Raw genomic sequence first — 25,040 nt, 5'->3', positions numbered from 1 at the left:
TTTCCTCTTGCTGGCGCAAAGCGGGAGATAAACAAGCAAGAGAGACGGGACTTGCGGCAGAAACGCAGATCAGCTCAATACAAAACACATAATATTAACTCTGAATACCAGAGGATTCCGTTTTTTATGGCACGGTTGGGAACTCTACTAACTAACCATATGAATAAAATAAAGTTCACCAGTAACATCATAGCACCCACCCAACTGTACAGAAACTCCATCATGCTAGCTACTACACAGTACGAGTATTGTAACTGACTGTAAAAAGTTAACACAATGAAAATAAACTACACCTAAACTTGGTTTGACCCACATAGACTGCAGGTCATAACTTCTTACCTGAAGCTCATTTCACCTGACAGTCGGACTGGCGGCCGCCTTGGGTCTCTCCACCTCCAGTCCTTTCCCCCATCCACCTGCTGGCCTCCACCGCTTACTAATTTTACTGAATCTGTGAAAGCTCCACCATAGCCACTACCAAACAATTGAGTTATTTTTACACGTCTGCCAGCATCTGTCCAATCCGCCACCTTTCACTGTTTACACGGTTATGGAAAAAAAGACAACAACAACAAAACATCGGCCCATATAAAAACGAAAAATTACCATCGGCCCACCAGGCAAATGCCCGGTATGCCCGATGGCCAGTCCAGCTATGACTGGAATGTAAAAAATGGATCGTGAAGTCTCTAAACGCATAGACCAGTGGATTTCAATAATCTTTTGTTATTCAAACACAGGTACAGTGAAATTAGATTAGTTAAAGCCAACAAGAATATGAATTCAAACACAAGCAATAAATATGAAAACAAGGAATAAGAAAAAAATTAAAACAAAAATAGTCTAAATAAGAAAAGTCAGGTTTAAAGTTTAAAAAAAGAGCACTTACAAGCCAACCTCGTTGCCAAACACTAAACCTGGATAAGACATATTCTGTATTTTATTTTTGTGAGCATATACTATCATTTGTCTATGTGACCTCCATTTCCAGTTGAAACTAAATTAACAACTTGGGCTACACCACTAATTACTATAGTGATTATATAAACGTTTTGGGTTGTCTGAAAATTTCAAGTTATGTATAAAAAATTTGAGTTTGAGGTTATCATTTCAAAATGTTTGGTTATATCAATATTTGAAGCTTTGAGTAATAATAAAATTTCGGCTTATTATATAAAAATGTGGGGTTATCAATATTTGGGGTGTCAAAATCTCAGGTTTTTATACTGAACGTTTGGGTAAGATTAAAAATTGTCGTTATCGGCTTATTTTATCCAAATTTCACGTTATTGTCTCAAATTTTGGGGTTATTATATCAAAATTTAGAGATTTAGGTTGTTATATCAAAAATGTAAAATTTTGTGATCATAGTGGATGGCATGACTTGTGGATGGCACTTTTTTTCAGTGGCGGTGAAAAGCTTCCATAAAATGTAAATGTTGCACTTTTAGCGTGGTAGGTTGTTTTAGGCGTCCTGTCGCGCCTGAATGACGTCAGCCAGACGTTTACCGTCATGGCGGCGGCGGAGGGCTGTGAGGAGATGAGCGGCAACGGGGAGCTGGTAGAGTCTTCAGGTAGATGATTAACGGTGGTGAATTTAGAGTTCGTATCCGGTAGTTGTTTTACAGATGTGGTGGAGCTTTGGTTTAATCAGCCAGCGTTTTTAAAAACAAAGCCTCCAGCTGGAGCCATTGTGGGTGCAAGCATGACATGCTAGGCTAAGCTAACGTGAATTCACCTGCACGGAGAACAGTCTGTCTTTTACTTTCACTAAGTTACGATCGGGTGGGGTATACAGCTGTTGGCTGCTGTTGTGTACCCTTTTTCGACAAGTTAGTTGTAGTCTGTCAAAAACAGCCCAGAGGCGCTTTAAAACTCTGAGCTTTATATGAATGAAGCATCTCTGCAGGCGCAGACAGGAGTCGGTAAAACAAAATAAAATACTGTACGAACTCATTTTAGTTGAGTTTATTTGGCCTTTTACTAGATAAATCACAGCTGTAGGCAGTAGATAATTCTTTCCATTCTTTTCATATTTTATTCTAAAGTTTACATGTTCATGCATGGTTTCTGTTATTACCATTTTTCATTCAAAACTATTCAGGAAGTAGAAGAAACAGAAAGTGAATGAGTTACGTAACTTCAGTTAAGCAGCTGAGTATTTCTTTAAGTCTTCTTTCTATTTTTCATCACACCTGCTGAACAACAAAGAAAAGATGAAACAGAAACGATGTCATAATGGGAGTTTTATCGGGTGTTTCTTTGTGTTGTAGTCTTTTGAGTATAAATAATTTATAACTATGGGCATTTGTAAAAGGTAGGCTGTTGGATTTTTTTCTTTTGTAAAAATAATTAAAATAATAATAATTCAAATCTCATCTGTGAAAGGTCAAGAGGCATGGTATACCCTGGTCTGTCCCAGGGTTAACACATAGACAGATGACCATTTATGTCAGTGGCCAACATTTCTTTGGTCTGTCACATCAAAATGCTTTGAGACCATGTGATGACGAGTTGTCAGACTTTATAAAAGTTTTCATAAAGAAGAGATTTATTCTCTGGCACTAAAAGCAGATTAAATAATCACAGAAACAATGTAAACAATAAGATTTTGCTGGCACCAGCTGTCAGTCAAATTCTTGTATTAAACATCAATATTGGCTCAGAATGTTTTGCATTTTGGGTTTTTGGTTCAACAAAAAAGTGTATCTTTTTCAGTATCGTACATATTTTGGGTCTTAAATATATTGAGATATGCCCCTGATCTTTTCCTCTTCAGCCATGGAAGCTCCTGAGGTTCCGGCGCCACCTCTACCTGAAATGACGGAAGAGAACGGCAGTGCCGCCGTGGTTCCTGAGGCTCCTGTTGGCCCCGACCCTGCTTCCTTCTCCATGCAACCAGCCGCAGTGGATGAAGAAGGGGAGCTACCTGCAGACTTTGAGCGTCTGTGGAAGGGCGCTCATGACAATCCTCAAGACTTCACCTCCTGGACTGACCTACTGCAGTACTGTGAGCAGGAGGTGTGTTTGTTTCTTTGATTGATCTCTGATACATTTGTTTTCCGGAGATCACAAGAGATTTTTGGTGAAGAAATTTAGAGTTGCTTCGTGTGACACTTGGATTAAATGTGTCTCCTCAGGGTCACGTCACATCTTCACGTAGAGCACTAGAAGCCTTCCTTGTTCGCTATCCACTCTGCTATGGTTACTGGAAGAAATTTGCTGATCTGGAGCGCCGCATTGGGCTTAACGACAAAGCAGAGGAGGTAACGCGAGAGAGCTTTTACTGTTCTGTCCTACTGTTATTATATAATAATACTTTCAAGGCTATTTAGAAGCGCTTTATTTAGGTAGTTAACATATATGGGTGTCCTGTGTTGTGTTAGGTGTGCATTCAGGGTCTTCAGGCAATCCCTCTCAGTGTAGATCTGTGGATCCACTACATCAATCTGCTGCTAGGAACACTAGACATGAACCTTCCTGAGTCACCCAAGCGGATTCGCAGGTACACATACACACAGACCAGATCTTACTTCCTTTTTAATCCTTCCTCTTTTTTTCCTGTTTTTTTTTTTTTTTTTTGTTTAGTTTCATTTTTTTCTGCCTTTGCCTTCCCCATACAACTAAAATTTCTTTTTTCCAGCAAGAGCTCTGTTTTTTTTCGTAAGGATTCCCAAAAAAGAAGTCTTTAGACGTTCATCTTTTTTTCCTGGTCTTAAAACCAATCTAATCAGATTTGGTTAAGAGAAACTGAAAGCTGATTATCATGCTTTTATTTGTTTCACAACAACCATCAGTGTGTTTGAGGATGCTGTCGCGGCAGCCGGTTTGGACTTCCACTCGGACCGGCTTTGGGATCTGTATGTTGAGTGGGAGAAGGAGCAGGGCAACATGAAGAACGCAACAGCCGTCCTGGACAGAGTCCTCAGAGTCCCCACACAGCTCTACAACACCCACTACGACAAGTACGGCCACCACCCAGTTATTTATGCTGATGTTAATGTGTTTTTCTCTACCAGCTTTACTTTTAGAATACCACATGTTATCTTCTTAATTTACTGAACTTTTAATAGTTGTTAAAATATTTCCCCATGTGCTAGGTTTTGTATCTTTTAAGGGCAACACTAAATAACTCCACTGTTCTGTCCCTTCCTTCATTTCTTCTTTTCCTCTTTTGTTAATCTAATTTGAGGTCTTACTTTATTTGTCAGGTTTAAAGAGCATCTGAACAACCATGAACCTAAAGAGGTGCTTTCTCCAGAGGAGTACGAGGAGCTGAGGGAGCTGTGCCGTCAGAGCCAGAAAGCGGAACGAGCCGAACAATCGCAGGAGGAGGAGAAGGAGAGGCCGCCGGGTGAGGAAGAGCCCGCCACACCCGAGGGCACAGACACAGTGAGTAAAATGGCCTGTATTTATATAGCGCTTTACTAGTCCCTAAGGACCCCAAAGCGCTTTACATATCCAGTCATCCACCCATTCACACACTGGTGATGGCAAGCTACATTGTAGCCACAGCCACCCTGGGGCGCACTGAAAGAGGCGAGTAACATCCACCTGCCTCACATTGATTAGAGGTGTGTGATGTGGATTAATGCGGAGGTCACATTGACTAATAAAATGCTTTTTCTGTGTTTTAGGAGGAATTGATGCAGAAGATTAGGGAGCAGGTGTTACTACGCAGGGACAAAGTGTATCAGGACAACGAGGGAGAAGTCCGGAAGAGATGGCACTTTGAAGATGCCGTGAGTTTGTCCTTCTGTGATTCGCTGCTGCTGTAGTTTTTGTGTCTCTATCTAAGAGAATCTAGGAGAAGTAGAGGGATTATTTTCTCTCCTTTATTCATAAGTGCTTTCCTATTTCTGTGCTAATGTAGAACATTGTCCTGAATCAAGGGGTTAATGTAAGAGTTATTAGAGATGATTAACAGATTAGGTCCTGGTAGAAAACTACATATATATTAATGAGCCCTTATTGGGGAAAGTAAAAAACACCTACAGTGGCTTGCAAAAGTATTCGGCCCCCTTGAACTTTTCCACATTTTGTCACATTACAGCCACAAACATGAATCAATTTTATTGGAATTCCACGTGAAAGACCAACACAAAGTGGTGCACACGTGAGCAGTGGAACAAAAATCATACATGATTCCAAACATTTTTTACAAATAAATAACTGAAAAGTGGGGTGTGCGTAATTATTCAGCCGCCTGAGTAGGGCTGCACAATTAATCGTTAGAAAATTGCGATCTCAATTCATACTTATGTGCGATCTCATTTCCAAATGACAAGGATTTAAAAAAAAAAAAAGAAAAGAAAAAAAACAGATGAAGATAGTATCACATTTTGATCCGGGACATAATCTGCATGGAGAAAATCCGTCCCGGTCAACCACCCAAACATCAATAACGGAAACCTTATACAGCGCTTCCCCATACCCGTCGAACTCTCGCAGGCACAAAGAAATTACGGAGGCTATCACTTATCACCTGGCTAAAGACATGGCTCCCATCAACACTGTGCAAAACGAGGGATTTAGGAAAATGATCAACACCCTAGACAAACGCTGCACAGTGCCGTCCAGCAACTATTTTTCTATTGTTGCACTACCTGCTGTATACACGCAGTGTCGAGCAACAGTGGAGACGGAATTACAACAGTACAACATTTTGCGGCAACGACAAAATGTGAGACATTTATTGTTTTTATGTTCAGTCTCAACTGTTATGAAGTTGATGTGCAGTTAATAAGTGCAATAAATATTTATATTGGAAAAGAAAATCATGAGAGAATCGTGATCTCAATTCTAAGCAAAAAAAATCGTGATTCTCATTTTATGCAAAATCGTGCAGCCCTACCCCTGACTTATACTTTGTAGAACCACCTTTTGATGCAATTATAGCTGCCAGTCTTTTAGGGTATGTCTCTACCAGCTTTGCACATCTAGAGACTGAAATCCTTTCCCATTCTTCTTTGCAAAACAGCTCCAGCTCAGTCAGATTAGATGGACAGCGTTTGTGAACAGCAGTTATCAGATCTTGCCACAGATTCTCGATTGGAGTTAGACACCAGACAGGTCAGGGATAAAGTTATTGAGAAATTTAAAGCAGGCTTAGGCTACAAAAAGATTTCCCAAGCCTTGAACATCCCACGGAGCACTGTTCAAGCGATCATTCAGAAATGGAAGGAGTATGGCACAACTGTACCAAGACAAGGCCGTCCACCTAAACTCACAGGCCGAACAAGGAGAGCGCTGATCAGAAATGCAGCCAAGAGGCCCATGGTGACTCTGGACGAGCTGCAGAGATCTACAGCTCAGGTGGGGGAATCTGTCCATAGGACAACTATTAGTCGTGCACTGCACAAAGTTGGCCTTTATGGAAGAGTGGCAAGAAGAAAGCCATTGTTACAGAAAACCATAAGAAATCCCGTTTTCAGTTTGCCACAAGCCATGTGGGGGACACAGCAAACATGTGGAAGAAGGTGCTCTGGTCAGATGAGACCAAAATGGAACTTTTTGGCCAAAATGCAAAACACTATGTGTGGCGGAAAACTAACACTGCACATCACTCTGAACACACCATCCCCACTGTCAAATATGGTGGTGGCAGCATCGTGCTCTGGGGGGGCTTCTCTTCAGCAGCGACAGGGAAGCTGGTCAGAGTTGATGGGAAGATGGATGGAGCCAAATACAGGGCAATCTTGGAAGAAAACCTCTTGGAGTCTGCAAAAGACTTGAGACTGGGGCGGAGGTTCACCTTCCAGCAGGACAACGACCCTAAACATAAAGCCAGGGCAACAATGGAAAGGTTTAAAACAAAACATATCCATGTGTTAGACTGGCCCAGTCAAAGTCCAGATCTAAATCCAATCGAGAATCTGTGGCAAGATCTGAAAACTGCTGTTCACAAACGCTGTCCATCTAATCTGACTGAGCTGGAGCTGTTTTGCAAAGAAGAATGGGCAAAGATTTCAGTCTGTAGATGTGCAAAGCTGGTAGAGACATACCCTACAAGACTGGCAGCTGTAATTGCAGCAAAAGGTGGTTTTACAAAGTATTGATTCAGGGGGCTGAATAATTACGCACACCCCACTTTACAGTTATTTATTTGTAAAAAATGTTTGGAATCATGTATGATTTTCGTTCCTCTTCTCACGTGTACACCACCTTGGATTGGTCTTTCACGTTGAATTTCAATAAAATTGATTCATGTTTGTGGCTGTAAGGTGACAAAATGTGGAAAAGTTCAACGGGAACGAATACTTTTGCAAGCCACTGTAGGTGTTTAAAAAAAAAAAAAGAAAAGAAAAAGATTTTTGACAAAGACAGTTGGAGGAAAAAAACCTAAAGGTTTTATTGGCAGTAATCAGAAAGTTTTAAATTCTTGGCTTCATAGGTTTTAAACTAAGATCCCTTTTTAACAAAGATGCTCCCTCCGCATTCTGTGACTACAGATCAAGCGACCGTACTTCCACGTTAAGCCACTTGATCGCCTCCAGCTCCGCACTTGGCACTCATACCTCGACTGGGAGATCACAGAGCTGAACAAGGACACGAAAGACCCCAGCCAAGGTGACTACACAGGTGATGAAGAGGCTTTTTGGTTTCCATGAATCTAAATGAAGTGTTCCAAACAGGCTCCCACACGGTTGCAATAACATGTTTATCTACAATGCTTAATCATATATCCTCATCTGCTTGTGGCTATGGAGAACCACTGACCTTCTATTAATCGCAATGTCAGTGGGTCGATCCCTGAAACCTCAGTTGCCATAATGGGGGGAAAAAAGTATTTGTAGGAATGGGTGGATGTATCAAGTTCTCAAAGTAAAAAAGCGCTGTACAGTACAGTGCATTTAGGCAAAGAGAAACCCTCTTATATGTAACAAATCTATATGACAAAATACATTTAACTTAGCAGGTTCACCTATAAATAAATAAGCATTTTTGAGCTGGGGGTCTTTATAAGTATGCAGTTTAATCCTGCAAACCCATTAAAACCAAAGTGTTTCCAACCAAAAATCTCTTTCCCTAATCTTGCCTTGAGCTGACCTGCCAGTGAGGAATGAGTTTGGGCTTTTACACAGGCACAAAACTGTGTTATAAGAGAGAGGATTAGAATTATAATGCAAGATGAAATGAGAGCCCCATTGCAGGTCTTGATTATTTTGTATTAATAATTATTGGAGGCAATCACTGTATCTGAATTTACATTTGAAATAATTGCACAGTCCTGATGGCACCAGGAGGAGGGTGTGGTTTACTAGCTGATTCCCATGTAAGAGGGCTTCTCTTTGTCATTAATCGTTTCCTGCTGGTCAAGTATCAAAACAAATATAAAGATGTTTTTGTAACTGTTTGCCCATGCTGTGCGACTGCTTTGTGACACCTCGGTCATACTAGATCCAAACCAGGCCATCACAGAGGAGTCGGAGGTCATGGCCCCTCCACAGGAACCATTGGAGGACACTATAGCTGCTCAAGATGACCACAGAGTTCGCATCCTCTTTGAACGTTGCCTGATCGCCTGCGCACTCTATGAGGAATTCTGGTCCAGGGTAAGAATGATTTGCAGATACACTTTTTTTCTGCAGGTTGATTTAAAATCTCCTTAAAATCTCCCTAAACTCAGAATTTTAGGCCTTAACACTAAAACTGCCAGGTGGGTCCTTTTGGCCCCATTCAGCAACAATAAACAGCAAAGCCAGAGAAGTCATTTCTTGAAGTTAAATAAATTTTTGTAATCAAAGTTAGTATTTAAAATTATGTCTTAGTTATTTTTATCAGTTTTGCAAATTATTTATTATTTCATTACAGATCGTAAAGGTAAAATATATACTAGAATTTACTAATAAAGAAATATTACAATAAAACAACACATACTTTTTAAAAATGCAGAGGATCAAAATGACCCTGTTACCCTTGATGTCTCTTCCATCTAATAAGTGTAAGTGCAAATTCAATGAGATCCGGCTCAAGGACAGCATAGTTGCTTCTGATCCACCTTGAAAAAGAAAAAGCTCAAATTAGGAATTAGGTAGATTTGCATCTAGAAAAAAGCCAGTCAGTAAACACCTGCCATCACCAAATATTGTTCTGCATACACGTCCGTCAGCAACATCATCAATATTCCAGCCTCAGGATGACCAACTCTACATTAACAGCTTTAACTCCTGCAACCCCAAAAACGGGACATCGGTGCTGTTTGAATAGTCATATAAAAAATAAAAAGCAGTTAAGACATGTATGCATGTGTGCTTAAATTGGCTTTTCAAAGTCTGTAAAACTTCACATAACACTGGAGGATATTTAAACTTCAGTTTGAGTTCATATGTAGTCTGCATGAATCTCTGTGTGTGTTTCTCAGTACATCCAGTACCTGGAGCCGCAGAGCGTGGACGAGGCCCGGGCGGTTTATAAACGAGCCTGTGAAATCCACCTGGCGTACAAACCCAACATCCACATGCACTGGGCGACCTTTGAGGAGAGGCACGGTATGACAAAACATTAAACACCCACCCATCCCTTTGTTCTTTATTCTTGAATGTTAACAGACACTTCAGGGCTGTACTGGACAGTCATGAAAGCTTATCATCTTCTCTATCAGGTGACTTAACTGAAGCTCGGCGAGTGTTGGAGGCCCTGGAGAAGAAACTGCCAGGTTTGGCGGTCGTCCGTATCCGCAGGGCTGCTTTGGAGAGACGAGCCGGCCAGCTGGATCAGTCGGAAGCCTTGCTGAGGGAGGCGGTGGCTGAATCCAAAGAGAAGCCCACGTTACACGCTTTCTATTCAATCAAGCTGGCTCGATTGCTGCTAAAACTGGGCAGGGACCCCAGCAGTGCCCGCAGTGTTTTACAGGAAGCGCTGGAAATTAGTCCGGTGAGATGACAGAACACAATTCATTCATATTGCCAGAGAAATTATGTTAGACCATAAATTTGTGTAAGCTGAAAAGTGAAGACGATGCTTGCATTCTTTGTAATGACCAGCAGGGGTCGACTCTGATTGCAAAAACAATCAGAGTCGACCCCTGAAAAAGAGTCTTCCGTATTGCTCACTTGATCTGGGACCTTGGTTAACATTTTCCTGATGCTTTCGTAGGTTGAATCAGATGTTTTAAATCTCACTGAATACACACATGATGTTCAGTTTGTAAATTGTGTTTACAAACAAGCTTTGCATCCTGTATTGTTTGAGCAAACTTTAAAAAACAGAAAGAAAGAAAATTCAAATTTTAGTGGACTTTTAAAGTAGGTACTAATTGCCCCCATCCTCTTTCTTCCCTTTCATTATCCTTCTCCTCAGGATAATGATAAACTGCACATGAACCTGTTGGAGCTGGAGGTTTCAGGTGACCCCTGGGCCTCAGCCTCAGCGGTGCAGGAGTGTGTGACACGAGCTCTGGCAGCTCCTCTCGAACCTCACACCAAGATCCTCTTCTCACAGAGGGGCCTACAGTTCGCAGAGGACTACAGCAACTCTATCCAGAGGTCAGAGTTCAGAAAGAGAACTATTTTAAATTAAACTGCTCCCTTAAACCCTTTCAGGTTCTTCAGTTTTTATATGTGTGTCCTCTGCAGTGTGCTGTCTGTTTACGAGGAGCACCAGAAGCTGCTGAAGGAGCTCGGTGGAACAAAGAGAGAAGCCGAGAACGGGTGAGAGAGGGAGGAACGACTAACTAAATGTGAAATGGACTTAAACCCTGGTATTATTTAACATGTAGTCTGAATGCCTTAAAGGGGTGGGGTTTCACTTCTAGATGATTTATTTTTCTTAAAGAATAGTCCTTCATGTTATTGTCATCTGCCTCATTAATAAACATGTATAACAGCTGAGGTCTAGATGCATATTTTTGCTGAGTAAACGAGATGTGAACTGATTAGAATGAAAGTCACGCTTTCAGGATTTTCGTTCTGTAGGGATGAAGATCCAGAGAAGCTGAGCAAAACTGATGACGGCTCTGCTGTGTCTGCACAAGTCCCACCTACCATGCCGCACGTCCCCATCACCACGCCGCCTCCTCCTGTGATGGGCGCCGATATGAGCGCACAGACTGGCTACGGAGGATACAGCAGCTGGTACCAGGTAACACTCAGATTTATATAAACTCTGTATTATGTGGTTTAACATGTCTGCCTGTGTTTTATTAATAGTGGAGTAGGATCAGAATAATTTATTAATCCGAGAGTAAATTATGTAATTGTTAGATTAGGATGGGTTTGAGGCTGCATATAGAAGATGAACACAGCCTCCTATTAGTTTGAAAATGTTCAGATCTAATTTAATAGCACAAATACAGATACCCGATAATTGTGTTGTTTTTTTGTTTTTTAATGCAATTATTTGCCAAATAATGTTACCTGTTCTGTAAACGGACCATCCAAAGAAGTTTTTGTCTTCAGTTTTGATGAGAATTTCTCGTATTTTATTAGTGTGTTATTTAGCTCTAATAGATGTCTGGATTTGAATCTGTTGGTCAGCTGGGGTCTTTCTGTGTGGAGTTAACATTTTCTCCCAGAGCCTGTGTTGGTTCTGTCCGGGTGCTCCAGGTTCCTCCGTAGTCCAAAAACAGGCTTGCTGGGTTGATTGGTTCATTCTAAATTGATCATATATGACCTATTAAGGGTGTACCCCTGCCTCCTGCCCAGTTGAACCCATCGTAATATGCTCCTGCGAGCTAGCCAAACAGGCCTATAGACTAGTGAGGGTCCCATTATACCTGCCGTCCAGGGCCAAACATAAATAGATGTGGCTGTATGACCGTTACCAGTGCTGCACATATAATAGGGCTGTCAGAAACCCCTTACAACCACCAGTCCTTTGAAAAAAACATATGTTGTCCCAGATAATCAGACCAACTTGACAAAATTCATTTTTAGCATTTGCCCCAGGAAGCATTGTGTGACTGGGGCTTAAAATAAATTGATGGAGTTTAGCAGCTAAAGATTTAAGCTTGGAGTTCAGAAACTAATGGGCTATGTTAATGATGGCTGTAGCCATCATTTATCTACAGTCTATTGAGAATGACTAGATGCTCCTTCAAGTGGACGCTCAAGAGGTGTCTTGATTTTTCAGCCCCCGAGGTTCCAGCTTGGTTTAATGTAGCAAAGCACAGTTTAAGATGTTTTTAATCCCGTTTCCTGTTTGTCGTGGTTTTTCTCCAGCAACCACAATACGGCAGCTACGGCTACCAGAACACCTGGAACTACAACCAGGGCTACTATCCACCCAGCTAGAGAGAGCAACAGCAAAAGACCGCATCAGGCCACTGAACAATAAAACTGAACTGAACAGTCCTCCAGACTGTGGAGAAGTTTCATCCTGCTAAAGTTCATCCAGTCATTATTCTTCCCTCTCCGTCCTTCCTCTCAGTCACCTCACTGTCTCACTGGATTTATGAAAACGAGGAGTTATGGTCATTTAAAAGATCATCTTTTCATTTTTTTTTTTTCCCTGAACAGCAGGTGGAAAGATGAAAGGAAACACGGCGCTCATCTTCAGTGGCGTGTCTTTGAATTTTAATCAGAACTATTTTTGTATTCGTTGCAAGTTGACCGCTTTGCTCGTGTTTTAAAATCATCCAACTTCACAGGTGATGTATGATTGACATTTTGTACCATTCCACAGACTAGGCTATGTTTTTTTTCTAATGTATATAAAGGTGTTTTATAGTGTGTCACAACACTGTTTCTTTGTGTCATGTGTTTCTGCTTGTGTGTTCATAATTAGAGTGGGTGGGGCAAAAAATCAAATATCACACTGTAAAACTGGTGGCCTGTTTCGGGTCGCTGTGCCTTGCTCATTATCTGGAGTTTACATGTCAGAAAGAGCATTTACAAGAAAGAGAATGCCCTTTGTTTAAAATAAAGTGTTGGCTGGATGGGCACATGCAAACAGGGAAAGCGCTCGTCTTCTTCGTGGGTTTTTATTTTTAGCCAAACTAGCATAATTTCTGTGAGAAGAGGGACTGCTATTGGTTAGCGACTGTGATCTGGGCTGAAACTCAGACACAAGATTTAAAACTTACTGAAAAAAGATGCTGAGGATTTTTTTTTTTTAATAGCCAAAAAAAAAAAACAACCTTGAAGTTAAGGAAGGCCATCTGTAACGTGGACATTGTTAGACTTGTACATATCAAATTGAGTTAAACTGACAGCGTCTGGTTGTGATTTTTGTCTTGTATAATGCCAGCACCAGTGGCTGTTTAGTGAGGACTACAAAGTCCAAAAACTTGTGTTATTTGGTGGATTAAGTATTGATTTCAAATGTGGACAAAATGCCAAACATGTAATGTGGGAGTGAGTCGCAGCAGGAAAAGGATCTGTGGCAAACTACAAAACCCAGAGGAAAATCACTTGAGTCAACTTTAGACTTTACACAGAGATAAAATCACTAAGTCAACAAGATTGTGTAAATATGGTTTCCTGCTTAAGACCTACTTTATCAAATTTTTTGCAAATCTGTAAGAAAGTATTAAAAAAGCTCCAGATCCCCAGACAATCTGAAGCACTTTGGGTTTACATTTGAATTTTGGACTATTAACCTTGAATATTGATTAACAGATGATCCTCTAAACCGGGGGTTTCAAACTCATTTTGCACTGCGGGCTAAATACAACACACGGTAATCTTGAGTGTGCCGGACCAAAGAAACTCCCCTTTCTAAGGAAGTTTAACTACACATCAACTACAAATTGTGAAAAAAAATTGTAGACAGTGGAGGAAAAAAACCAAACTTTTCTGTCAGCCACTTGTTTATTACTTAATTACTTTGAAGCATGGGGGAGGGCTTTATCAGTAGTTATAAAACTTATGAAAATACAGTTAAAAGTCCAAAGTTTATGTCGGACCGTTGTGGAGGGCTGCATCAATAATCTGGACTTGATTCTGCTAAATGTTATTTTTATCTCTTTATAAACTTCTACTGATAACAGGAGATGTTACACTTTCACTGGAAAATTGCCCAACCCTTCTCTAAACTTTATCCCCATCCCAAGGTCGGAATTTGTCTTTCTCTATCTGTTCAATGAGACGCCTACAAAACTAATGACACCGTCCACAGCTTCAGCTGAACCTTTTGTTTGGTGATAACTGGAACATATAAAGTAGGATGGAGATGATGAGCAGAATTAAATGAACAAAGCTCACAAGTAACAAACTTTCCAAGTCAGCTTTATTTTAAGTAGATTTTTGGTGACCAGGTAGACATAGCTGTTGATATATTTAAACTTATATATAAAAAAGAAAAGGCAAACTGTCACAAAATCAGGAAGATTGTGGGGATTAAACTTAAGGTCCTTTCCGAATCAGGTGTTTTTATGGATCGGGTTAAAACTTAACAAGTTTGTTCTCTATTTTTGTCTTTAATGTGTTGAAACTATGAGTGGTGCTCCTTGAAGCAGTATCTGTCAGAAACCAGCTATCTTCACTATCAGGCTCACTGCACACACCAACCCACAGCCGGTGAAACCAGCGCAGAACAGGATGGATTCAATCAAGCCTTTTTCTTTTTGATAGTCGAACCAATTTCCTCCATATCATCATTTCGAGAGGAATTACACATCTGTGCTTGTATTAAGTTATCTGGCTTGTTGGGTGAAATGAAAAAGACTGCAGCTCTGTTTGTGGATCAGTCCATGTTCTGGTATCTCTGGTGTCGATGTAGTGGAAGTGGTGAGGTAGGCTCACAGAGCAGATCCTCCTGTTCTTACTTTTTGGCAACAACCAGCACAGCTGAAGGCACCAAACCTGAACACACAGAACCAAAGCAAGTCTGATTTCAATTTGTGATTTTTTTTAATCTTCACTAAATATTAAAATTATAACGTGATGATACCAAATCCAGTTTAAGCTAAGTGGCAGCCTAATGCTATTCCCAGCTCACCCAGCTCTTTGAGGGGCTTCTCCATATCCAGTTCAGTGTAGACGTGACGGGGGTAAGGTGACAGCAGCGTGAAGTCCTGACCCTCGGGCGTGTTGCCGTTCATCTGCACATAGACGCGCACTGCCGCCAGCGGCTCCTGGGCCTTGAAGACTGTTGTGATGGTCGAGCCGTCCAGCAGACGGACCTGTGAAGAAGCAGCAAAAATTAAAGTACATATTTTAAAGTTCAACGCAACACCAGTTTAGTGGATTCATTTTCATCTAAAGGCCTAAGCCCTGAAGCACACTCTGCTTATCATCCATTTTATTCTAAACACCCTGTTAGGCCTGAAGACTCTGTGCACATATTATATATGCATTTATCGAAACCTGTGACGTTCTGTTTCAAAGGGCACAGACTTCAAACTTTATTAACATACATGTAAAGTAAAATTTTAAAACCAAGTATGAATTAGGTACCTGTATCCTGGATTCATCATACTCCTTTTTAGTGGGTGGAGGGCCCTGACTGGTGGGTGAAGACGGACTGGGCTGGCCAGGGTGGGATGACGCAGTGGTGCTCGAGGGTGCAATACCTCCAAACTTCACAGAAAAAAAAGTCCAAGTTGTTCTTGTTTCCACCAGAAGTGGAAGAATACAGAAATGGAAAATAAACTTGAAAAGTACCTTTTGTGCTCTTTCTTCTCTGTCTCTTGCTATCTTCTCTTTAACCCTTTGCCTGTTGGTAATAAAGATAAGCAACACAATGACTCAGCAACCAGAGTTAACAAAGGAACAAAGTTACTTAATCAAACACAAGTTAATCTTTATGAATGCGAACATTTTCCAATAGGTAAAGCAGAGATAAAAAATTTTCCTGGGTTATTTGTTACCTTTTTATAAAAAAAACAAAACAATTGAATGTAACAAAAAGGGTTCATGGGAACAACTAGTTACAGTGAAACGCTTAGCTTTTTTATTAATAAATCCACAGTATTTAGGCTTGCAATACATTGGAAAACATCACAAAAATCAACAGCATGACTGCTATCTGCTCTTTTGTGTGCCAGTGCTCAGCTGAAGTGACCACAGTAAGTTACTTGTGCATGTTTCTCACCAGACTGTCAGAAAATGATTTCACCGAGGGTGAAACAAGGGCTTGAAATCTGTTAGTGGTATCAGCTCACAGCCCAGCACTGTGCAGCTTTATGACTTTTAACCAGAGAACACCCAAATTCTCTCCACAGATTAAAGAAGCTTCAAATTGAGAACATGTGTCAGACGTGAAAGAGTGTGGCAAACATTATGATCCCTGTAACATCACTGGGACCCTCATGTCATCCTTGCGTTGTCTGTTTCCAACAGTCTGGTCAGAAACATGCACAAGAATAGCCGTTTAAACTTGATTCTGTAGGGCTCTGGCTGTGCTCCTCCTCACACAAGCAGACACCAGATACCAGCCCTGTTGCTGTGCTGATGCTCTTCTACAGCCCATCCATCTGTCATGAGATTATGCTGGGAGACAATTATCGGGCAGAGTAACATTATACTATTTAAAAAGCAACAGAATGCCTTTTAGCCAAGCTAGTCCTGTATATGAGATGGTGGGATTTGCTAGTCTTGGGCCTGTAAGACTGAAAGTTTGTTTTTATGAGAATAAACATGTCAGATAGGGTTGGGCCATAACATACTGTTCACGGTAATACCGGTATAATGTTGGGCAACGATAAGAAAATGGAATATCGCGATAGAATATGGGTCAAACGCACATGCGCAGTGCCTTTGTTTTTATACGCACATGGCGGAAAAAGCATGGCAGCTACGGAGAATGAGAAGGTCGAAAGCGGATCATTGAATGAAACAGATGAACCAGAATTGGTTTGTAAAAATGCTGCAGCTTCAGTGGTGTGGAACTGGTTTAGCTTTCGTCCGTCAGATACACAACAAAGCACTATTTTTGGTAGAGCATGCTAGCGGGCTGTCGTTATTACTGTGTTTTTTGGAAAATACGGCACACTTAAAATCAATCCTTTGATTTTTCTGAAAATCGACAGAGCCCCTTATAATCCCGTGTGTCTTATGTATGAATTCTGGTTGTGTTTACTGACCTCGAAACGATTTTGTGTCGTACATGGCGCTCGAAAATCTGTCAAATGTTTTAGTACGACTTTGCTAAGCTAGAAACCCGCACCGCTTGATGGACTGTCGGAGCATTACGGCTATCGTAGGCAGGAGCCTCGCGGAGTGATACGTACTGTGCTTCAACATAATATTACCGTATTGTGTGTGTATAACCTCTTTTTAACTTTTGTGGATATTATACATGGTTATGCTGAGGATATGTCGGCCAATTTCCACTGGAAACGCCTTTTGGTTAAACTGTCAGCAAGGATTTTGCATTTGCACTGTTAAATTTTTATATAACTTTAATGCACATAAAAAACAGCTGCTTGTTTAAGTAAAAATACATTGATTTTTTTTTTTTTTGCACTAATAAAGTTGTGGAGTTGTAAAGTATTTTGTCTAGTGTCAGTTATATCATCAGTTATATCATTATTGCAAATTTTCAAATGTATATCATATAAATATTTTTGGTCATATCGCCCTGCTCTAATGTCAGACATTTGGGAGCGAAGCCAAAGAAGTGTCTTTTTGACTGAATGGTTATTAGACTCTATGTACTCTGGTATGCAATCCTTCTCCAAACCTAATTATCACGTTCTCTAACTGTATGTGTGTTGTTGAAAAACATACCTTGCCATTTTGTCCTCCATCTTCTCCCTCTGACGCTGCTCAGCAATTTTTTTCATTTCATCGTCCTGCAGTTTTTGGCGCATCTGCTGCAGCTCCTGGCCCTGCTTCCTCCGCTGCTTCTCCCTCTCCACCTCTTCTGCCCGCTCTCGCTCTCTTCTCTCCGCCTGCTTCACCCGCATCAGCTCCTCGAGCCTGAAAAACAGACACAGCTTAAATTACACACGTGCTTCTATATTCAATATGCACACTGCTAATCAGTAAAATGCACTTTGAGTATCCTCTGACCTCTTGACTTGCTCATTTTTCTCCTCTTCTGTCATTGGCCGTTTGACGCCGTCCTCTGTCTCAATGTAGCCGATGTCTCCACCTGCTATTCCTGAAGCCGAAGCAAACAGGCAAGACAACGTGAAAACTTTGACAGCTTACTTCCGACTACTAAAAAACGCAAAACAAGACAAGAGGCCCATCTAAAATCAAATACCACAAACCTTAAAACAACACAGCAGTGCCAATGAACCACAACGAAACACCACCAACGAAACATCAAGGAAGTGACTCAACCACTTGACACAACATTTTTGAGATAAAGAGCTAGATAAGATAGATTTACTGGGGGTGCATATCCTGTAACTGAATTTAGCTGTATGCACGCGCACACATATAATAATAATAATAATAATGGATACTTTATTGATCCCCATGGGGAAATTACTTGTTTTTCTCTGCATTTGACCCATTCACTCAGTGAAGCAGTGGGCAGCCCACTAAGCAGGCGCCCGGGGAGCAGTGTGTAGGGACGGTACCTTGCTCAGGGGTACCTCAGGGTAGCCGTTAAGTGGATTCGAACTGCCGACCTTCCGATCATGGGGCGACCACTTTACCTACTGAGCTATCCCTGCGCTACTGAGCTATATATATACACATATATATATACACACGATTAACTGGTATAGCTATCAAAGGCAAAATAGTGTAATTTTACCATTTCCTTTTGGATATACAGCACAGGTGCACACATTCAGTATGACCACACTTACTGCAAATGTGGCGGTCTGATTGGTCAGATCTATTTATTTGGATCCAAATCAAGTCAAAAAAATTTTAACACATTAAATATTCACACGGATTTTACACGTCCAGTGTGTAAAGTCCTTAAGAGTAGATACATTTAGGTTGTCTAGTGGTATATTCAATCACACTGAAAATCTGTGGGTGACTTTTATTTCCTGCCCCTTTAATGACATACCTTCAAAACTTTCCTGCCCCTCCTGACCTTCAGAGCTGTCTGCTGTGCTGGGCTGGCTCTGTGCTTCTCCTCCCAGGATGTTGCCCGCTGGCGGCACATAGGGCTCATCGATGTCTGGGTCATTTTCGTGTTCCATTAGCCTGAGGAGAGTGCGTAAGCAAAATGTATTACTTTCCAACAGCCACAAAGAGCTTTACAGAGGTCTAGATAACATTTTTAAACACCCTATTTCAAGTCAAAATGGACACACACAAACAAAGTAAAAAAAACCCACAAAATCTGAAAAGATTAGTTTTAAACTGCCTTTTAAAGAATACCACAAAGTCAAGGGTGCAAAGAGTGTGTGACAAGCTATTCCAAAGTTTTGGAATATTATTTTTCAGGCGGGTATGAGGAACCACAAACAGGTCTAAGAACTTGGTTTGAAGAATAGGACTGGAGTAGTAGCAGGGAGACTATCTAGGAGGGGGCTGCACCCCATAAAGCCATAAAAGTGAGAACCAAGATTTTTAACTGAAAGCTAATCCTGACAGGAAGTCAGTGTGAAAGCTTTAAAAATATGGTGATATGAGAAAGTTTATAATGAGTTAAAAGCCTCACAGTAGCATCTTGCACAGATTAGATGCGATTAATAAATGTTTCAGTCCGACAAGAAAACAGTCCAATCCAAGTGAGAGGAGATGAAGGCACACACAAGCATTTCTAATTCACTTTTTGAGACAACACTACAAAGTTAATCAATATTTCTTAAACTGAAAAAACAACAGTCACTTATCCGATCACCACAATCATGTTTACATTGGGAAATGAAAACCACTGGATAGTTTTATGAGGGAAACTGGCTGGACTGTGGCACCAAGTTAAGTGATGACAGAGGGAAAATGTTAATGTGGGAGGTTTCAAAGTACCGTAGTGTGTTGTTATTCTGAGTGCTAAACTCACCAATCCATGGCTTGCTCAATTCCCTGGTTCCCTGTGTTGGCCACTGCCTTCTCTCTAAAGACAGATTATGATAATATGATAGATAATGTAGACACAGTTTAATTTCCTTGAAATCAGCTTCAAACCTGAAATCCAAATAAACCAATAAAAAATGTGTGCATCAGGGATCACTCACGCTCTGTTTCGATCAAACCCCATCTCCAGCAGACTCTCGAGTGTTGTTAGCTCTGCCATTTTGACCTGAAACAATACAGGAACGTTAACGAGGAGTTCATCGTCTAACGTACTGGTACAATGCTTTCATTTGATGATGAAAAGAACCCAAAGGACTTCTAACCAAACTAAAGTTAGTGCAAGAGCTCATGACTTTATTTTAGCCGACTAAAGCAGCTACACTGACCACTATTGTCCGAATATAACACTGCGTGAATATAAATAAACGATTCCTTTACTAGCAGCTTACCAAAACACAAATTTATTCCCGCTACACATATGCAGTTATTTGATATAATAAATACCATCGTGATGAGAGCTAAAATTAGCTTTAATGTGGCTAACGTTCAAATTGCGAAAGCTAACTGGGAAGCCTCGCTGGCTAGCACGATTAGAAACAATTAGGAACTCCAATAAGCTCTTCATCACTTGTGCCGTTAATGTTAGTTTGTATACTTGCGCTAAATGCAAACTGACGTGCCAGTTTATTTATGTACGGAGGAAATATGAGCTAATATACCCAGTGAAGGTAGGGATAGTTAGCTACTCACACATCGGACAACACCGCTTCACCAGTAAGGAAGCCCACGCGAGTCAAAAAGAACAACGCGAAATTCACGCTTATTAGAAAGAACGATTTTTGAAGTCCTAAGATTTGTTTAAAAAACAAACAACATACAGATCCTCCACTTACTGGGGACACTTTGACGACGCTATCTTCACGTTTATACACCTTGAGCTTCTACTGAGTTATACTTCAAATGAATGAATAAGCCTCCCTAACATGCAAATAATGAACAGTAACACGTAAGCTACTGCAGGGTTCACCTGACCCCATCTATTCATCACCTCTGCGACAGCATATCAATACCGGGGTACTAAAACGATGTCAAATGATAAACAATGCAAAATATCTACAGGAACTAAATCAAATATCTTTTTTAAGGAAAAAAACATTCTTACACCAGTTTCTTTAAATCACTGGTGAAATAGTATAGATTGGTGAAAGTAGTGCCCTAGGTCAGAGTGTAGAAATACTCTGTTCGAAGCAGGATTTTAATTCTACTATTATTACTGATGTGGCCTGAGTAGGATAAAGTATATAAATCAAGGTGTTTACCTCTGAAATAAAGATTAAGTGAATATTAAATCATTACTTCACTACGTCTATTTATGGTTTTAAAGAATATAATTTGGTGTGAAATATGGTGTTAAACCAAATTCCCGTCAAAGTCAATGAGATCAGGAAACACATTGAGTGTGTTACTGGTTTAGATGTGCTATTTAAGAACTATTTATAAATGCATCTAACTGGCTTGGAGGAAGACGAAGAGGCTCTCCCTTTGTAACTCATTTACAATTATTGTTCTCACACTTTGACCAAAGACACATGCAGGAATGAACTGTTTGCAGGAATCACTCACTTTGAGCTTGAGCCAAATGCACTTTACAAATTTGTTTCAGGCAAACACTCTTTGTCTTCAAAAGTCATCTTCAAAACAACACCGTAAAGTAACACTGTTAATAGAAACGCCTTCAAATCTGGGTCATTTTTAAACGGTTTGTGTTTTGGGGGATACATAAGGTCTTATTATTGTCTATAATTTACAAATCGTTTGAAAAAAAAAATCATATATCATCTTGTAGTCACTTCAAAAGTCCAGTCCAGATTTGGATTTGATAGATATCCAAGACCAGAATAAACAGTACAACTTGATGGAGTTGGCCCAGATTTTGACTATTCATCAATCATTTCTTTAAAGTAATCTCATAATGTTCTTTCCATTTAGATATTTAATCAGGGGATTTTATTAAACCGCGCCCCAGTAAGAGTGAGTGAGAGAGAGAGAGAGTGAAATGTGTCAGCAGAGGAATTATGTCCACTGATGATTAGGGGTGGGGGAGGCCTGATGAGAAGGTCGGATGATCTTATTGGCTGCTCTGCTGCATGTATGATTTCATCTCATCTGCGTGTCTCCGTGGGTGTTCAAACACAATGCAATTTGCTGACTTTTATGTGCAGGTTGGGTTTGTTACATATTTACAGTAAGTGTAATGATTAATTTTTCTCTCCCCCACGTAGTCTTAAGCAGCCCTCATTCACGAGCCTACCATTACTCAGAGACTCCGCTCACTGCTGGGTGTCTTTTTTGTAAAAACGCTCTTATTTACTATTTATTCGTTTGTCTTTTTTCCCCCTCACACTTATATTTTGTTCTTTTTTTATTTGGGTTTTACTTGTCTTGTGTTTTCCTTTTACAATTAATAACTGAAGAAGCTTTGCCTGCAGCTTTTACTGGGTAAGTATTAACTTTTCTTTTACATTCTAGAAAGCAAACTAACTCAAGAGATTAACAAGACCAGTTTATTTCACCATGCATCTAATCTGCTTGCACACTGCAGGACAAACCCTGTAATATGTATTTGTATATATGTTAAAATGAGAACAGTTGATCACAGAGGATCTTTTAAGGAAATTAGATGATTCATTTATAATGAATTCAAGTGCCTTCAAAAGCAAACACGTTCTGTGCGAACATGTGTGTAATTTACAAAGATGTTTGGTGTCATTTCGGTAACAAAGACGATATTGTACCTATTCAGATAAAAATGATTATAGTATGAATACATTTCAGTTTCTGCAGGTTCTAACTCTGAGATGATAAGCGTGAGGATTTTCCCAGCATTAAAAATGTTGGTTTAATATGTGGTATTTGATTTCCTGACGTCACCTTTCTCTGTCCAGACCGAGTTCATTCTAGTTTCCGTGCTCGGCCTCATGGTGCACATTATCTGAAGACGCTAATGACCCTTCATAATGGAATTATCTGTTAACAATATATAGCAGGGCGGCCAAAGTCGAAGGAGACAATGGGGTGAAGTTCTCTCCAGGCTGCCCTTATATTGCTTTATGGTTCTCTGAGGCTTTTTTCTTCTTTTTACAGAAGGAGAGGATTAAAGGTCAAATTTCACCGAGGATATTCAGTGAGATTCTGGGAAGAAGATGAGCTACACACAAGAAAATGATGCTCGTTCCTGTTTACCACTTGTGTTAAAGATCCTTTCAACACCTAATATAAAAAGAAATAGCACAATAGATCTATTTATTTTTTACTAGGGTTACTGGAACCATTGTTAACTTCTAGGAGCACGTGTTCTTGGAGGGAATGAGCCTGATTTTTATTGGCATCAGAAGGGACACATGTAATCTTAGAGGCAGTAAAAGCCAAGATTAGAAGATAAAATAGTGGATGATACTAAGTCTTTATTGGGTGTGGGTAGTATTGTGACATGAAAGCTGAAGTATCATGTGTAATAAAATGATTCAAGTTCATGTAGTCAGAAACAGATGACCAAAAGAGGGCAGCATTAATTCATATGATTTAAAAGTGGACCATGATGCTGCCGCCCCCTTCCAGTTTGCAGTACTCTGAAATGCTTGTCTGGCTGATCAAGAGTACGAACAATACAGACTGTAGTGGTAGCCCCACAAAAATAGGAAAGCCCAGAGGAGTTGTTTAAGGTAAGTTTTGGTTATATTCAGTTTTGCCAACTGAATATATGACAGGAAAAACACTTAAATAGAAGATGCCAGCAGAATGAGTGTACATCCAATGCCGTGGTCTGGCTTGGTGCTCTCAGCTGTGTTTTTCTCTGGGTCTCACCAGCTGTAACAGCATCTCCATATGGAAAAACTGTGGCTTCCAGTGGAGCTGCTGTTATCTGTGGAGGGACACCTCTTGTCATGCAAACACTGCTGGGACTCTCTGTAGCTCATGAACAGCAACACTTTCAGTTTCTTGTTTCTGTGTTTAGTTTAATTTTCATGGTGATTTATGTGAAGGCTGCAATAAATTAAACAATTCTTGTGAATTCAGTTGAAGTTTCTGTTTCTTTATAGCCCCTTTTCACGAATAAAACACAAAGATTGAGATTTGTATGGCATGGGTTTATGTAGCTTTCTGAAATGAAAACCAGAAGTAAAAGTGAATACAAGAGCATCATTTGTAGTAAATGGTCAGAAGGATATGGGACTTTCCCTGACATCAGTCAGCGATGGTGATAGACTCAAAGGTCCCTTACAAAAAAAATTACCTTTTGGGGGTTCTTCCTGTAAACCCTGTAAGTGTTTACAGGAAGATATCGTAACAAGATCTTTTTCAGCTCAACAAACTGAAAACAGAGTAAAAAAATACTCACCACTCAGCCTGAGAACACAATCATCATGAGTGCTAACAAAGAAGCTGTCTTTGTTTTTGTAATGAAAAGTCAAACCAAAACTAAATCACTGTTTGCAATTTGATGTAGTCATTTCAAATTAAAAGTAACGCTAGTTCCACTACAAACACTGCACATAAACACAATATAGTGAATATTAATTCATATTCTTTTCCACTTCTGCTCCCCGTAGCGTCAGTATAATAAATTTTAAATTTCTTCCTCTTCTCCACATTCCCCCATTATCTGCAAAAAGTGATAACCCGATTCCACTCTCTACATCCTTAAATAAATAATTTAGCAACATTAAAAACATAGTCTACTCACAATGCTCCTTTATGGCGTTCAATTTTCTGCTAAACCCTCCCCTCCGATACTTTTATTTGTCTGTCTGTTAAGAAATCCTTAATCCATCGGAACATTCTACTATTTATATCCATTTCCCTAATATTAATTAGTAGACATTCCCTCCACATTCATATGATATGCTTTTTCTATATATTGAAATAACTGCCACTACACTCTCATTGTTTATTTGTTTACGTTTTTGTTTGGATTTTTTCCTCATTAATAATAACTGAAACATTTAACCAAGACAAATATACAAAAAAACCCTGGAAATCAGGCAGGTGGTAAGCGCGTTTTCACACAACTGTATGTGTATGAACTTTTCATGCAGAGGCTTCACAGGTTCATATATATATGAACAAATGAATGAATACATGCTTTCATCAAAGTTTTCATATGGGTTATGAAGAACAGAGGCTTTTATTGTGAAATACAGACTGTAGCGGTAGTCCCCGCAAAAA

At 40.1% G+C, this 25,040-nt stretch overlaps 2 protein-coding genes across 6 annotated transcripts; one reads left to right on the top strand and one right to left on the bottom strand.

Moving 5' to 3' along the window:
• Positions 1-1,463: 1,463 nt before the first annotated feature.
• LOC309688935 (pre-mRNA-processing factor 39) lies at positions 1,464-12,679 on the top strand. 2 transcript variants are annotated; one of them, XM_082505031.1, is made up of 15 exons: positions 1,464-1,574; positions 2,780-3,021; positions 3,141-3,266; positions 3,387-3,505; positions 3,798-3,965; positions 4,212-4,392; positions 4,638-4,742; positions 7,452-7,569; positions 8,401-8,555; positions 9,365-9,491; positions 9,605-9,876; positions 10,303-10,487; positions 10,578-10,652; positions 10,917-11,082; positions 12,162-12,679. In XM_082505031.1, exons 1-15 carry the CDS (start codon positions 1,514-1,516, stop codon positions 12,231-12,233), a joined length of 2,172 nt encoding a protein of 723 aa, XP_082361157.1. In that variant the 5' UTR covers positions 1,464-1,513; the 3' UTR covers positions 12,234-12,679. The 2 variants fall into 2 exon arrangements, with proteins under 2 accessions (XP_082361157.1, XP_082361156.1); XM_082505030.1 differs by having other exon boundaries at positions 7,452-7,581.
• A 1,473-nt stretch (positions 12,680-14,152) lies between these two features.
• On the bottom strand, positions 14,153-20,809 carry ubxn1 (UBX domain protein 1). Of its 4 annotated transcripts, none has more exons than XM_082507010.1 (10): positions 20,708-20,809; positions 19,976-20,040; positions 19,801-19,854; positions 18,859-18,998; positions 17,898-17,988; positions 17,613-17,804; positions 15,546-15,597; positions 15,339-15,461; positions 14,881-15,064; positions 14,153-14,744 (listed from the first exon to the last, which is right to left on the bottom strand). In XM_082507010.1, the coding sequence occupies exons 2-10, from the start codon at positions 20,032-20,034 to the stop codon at positions 14,704-14,706; spliced, it is 936 nt and encodes a 311-aa protein (XP_082363136.1). In that variant the 5' UTR covers positions 20,035-20,040; positions 20,708-20,809; the 3' UTR covers positions 14,153-14,703. The 4 variants fall into 4 exon arrangements, with proteins under 4 accessions (XP_082363136.1, XP_082363137.1, XP_082363134.1 ...); XM_082507011.1 differs by lacking the exon at positions 20,708-20,809 and adding an exon at positions 20,565-20,657 and having other exon boundaries at positions 18,886-18,998; XM_082507008.1 differs by lacking the exon at positions 20,708-20,809 and adding an exon at positions 20,565-20,655.
• Positions 20,810-25,040: the final 4,231 nt, after the last annotated feature.

The sequence above is a fragment of the Aulonocara stuartgranti genome (genome assembly GCF_965226115.1).
Source record: "Aulonocara stuartgranti genome assembly, chromosome: 2".
Classification (NCBI taxonomy): domain Eukaryota; kingdom Metazoa; phylum Chordata; class Actinopteri; order Cichliformes; family Cichlidae; genus Aulonocara; species Aulonocara stuartgranti.
Note: the sequence above shows the minus strand (reverse complement) of the source record. Positions and strands in the feature narration are given on the sequence as shown.